This window comes from Neopelma chrysocephalum, unplaced genomic scaffold, assembly GCF_003984885.1.
Source record: "Neopelma chrysocephalum unplaced genomic scaffold, ASM398488v2 Primary Assembly neopelma1_96300, whole genome shotgun sequence".
NCBI classification, from domain to species: Eukaryota; Metazoa; Chordata; class Aves; order Passeriformes; family Pipridae; genus Neopelma; species Neopelma chrysocephalum.
Genome location: NW_020924948.1, coordinates 3910 through 5341, shown reverse-complemented (window position 1 = coordinate 5341; position 1432 = coordinate 3910). Strand labels below are relative to the sequence as shown.

General features: G+C 64.1%; 1 protein-coding gene across 1 annotated transcript in view; it reads left to right on the top strand.

Moving 5' to 3' along the window:
* Positions 1–236: 236 nt before the first annotated feature.
* LOC113981239 (complement factor B-like) overlaps positions 237–1432 on the top strand; it is a 4677-nt gene continuing 3481 nt past the window's right edge. Inside the window, exons 1-2 of the mRNA XM_027708544.1 lie at positions 237–399; positions 1024–1125. Of these exons, the coding sequence (XP_027564345.1) occupies positions 333–399; positions 1024–1125 (169 nt within the window). The 5' untranslated portion in view covers positions 237–332. The remainder of the gene's footprint in view (positions 400–1023; positions 1126–1432) is intronic.

The following is a 1432-nucleotide window of genomic DNA, read 5'->3' as shown; positions in this document are numbered from 1 at the left end:
GGGGGGGATTTGGGGGTGCTGGAGGGGTCTCTGGGGGTGCCGTGACCCCCCCGTGCCCCCCCAGCCCACTTGCAAGCCCCCGGGACCAACCTGGCCATGAGGTTTGAGTGGGTATGAGCTGGGGGGGATTTAGGGGGCTGGGTGTGGTTTGAAGTGCTTGGGGTCATTTGGGGGTGCAGGGGGGGATTTGGGGGTGCCGGGGGGGTCTCTGGGGGTGCCATGACCCCCCCCCCATCGCCCCCCCAGCCCACTTGCAAGCCCCCGGGACCAACCTGGCCGGGGCCCTTCGGGCCGTGTACGAGCAGCTGGTGCAGCAGGAACGGGCCGAGCAGATGAGGGGCCTCAAACCCCCCCCCGTCACCAACACCACCCGACACGTCATCATCATCATGTCCGACGGTGGGGACACCCCGGGACACCCCAAAATCACCCCGGGACACCCCAAAATCACCCTGGGACATTCCCAAACCATCCCTGGGACACCCCAAAATCACCCTGGGACCCCCTGGGACCCCTTCCGGGACATCCCAAAACCCCAAGAACCCCCTGGGACCCCCCAAAATTACTCTGGGACACCCCCAAAACACCCCAGAACCCACTAGGACACCCCCCAGGACACCCCAAAACCACTCTGGGACCCCCCTAGGACACCCCAAAACCACTCTGGGACCCCCCCAGGACTGCCCCAGGACACCCCAAAACACCCCTGGGACCCCCCAAACCCCCCCTGGCACCACCTGGGACCCCCCCAGAATCCCCTGGGAACCCCCCTGGGACACCTTGAACTCCTGGGACCCCCTGAGACCCCCCCAAAACCCTTTGGGACCCCCCTCACTGGAAATCACCCCCCCTCCAAACCTCCCTAAAACCCCCTTGGACCCCCCCCCGGACACTCTGGGACCCCCTGAGCTCCTCCAAATCCCCCTCCCTCTCAGGCCCCCAAATCCCCCCCCCGGGGACCCCAAAATGTCCTTCTGACCCCCCTGTGACCCCCCTTGTGACCCCCCTGTGCCCCCCCCCCAGGCCGTGCCAACATGGGGGGGTCTCCGGTGCCCGTCATCCACCAGATCCGGGAGCTGCTGAGCATCGGGAGAGACCTCCGGAACAACCGAGAGGAATTCCTGGGTGATTTTGGGGGGTCTGCAGTGATTTTGGGGGGGGTCTGGGGTGGTTTAGGGGGGTCTGGGGTGATTTTGGGGGGGGAATGGCGGGAAACATGAGGGGAAAAATGGTGGGAAACGTGAGGGGGAAAATGGCGGGAAATGTGAGGGGGAAAATGGCAGGAAATGTGGGGGAAAATGGTGGGAAACACGATGGGGAAAAATGGCGGGAAACGTGAGGGGAAAATGGTGGGAAACGTGAGGGAAAATGGCGGGAAACGTGAGGGGGAAAATGGCGGGAAACGTGAGGGGAAAATGGCGGGAAACGTGAG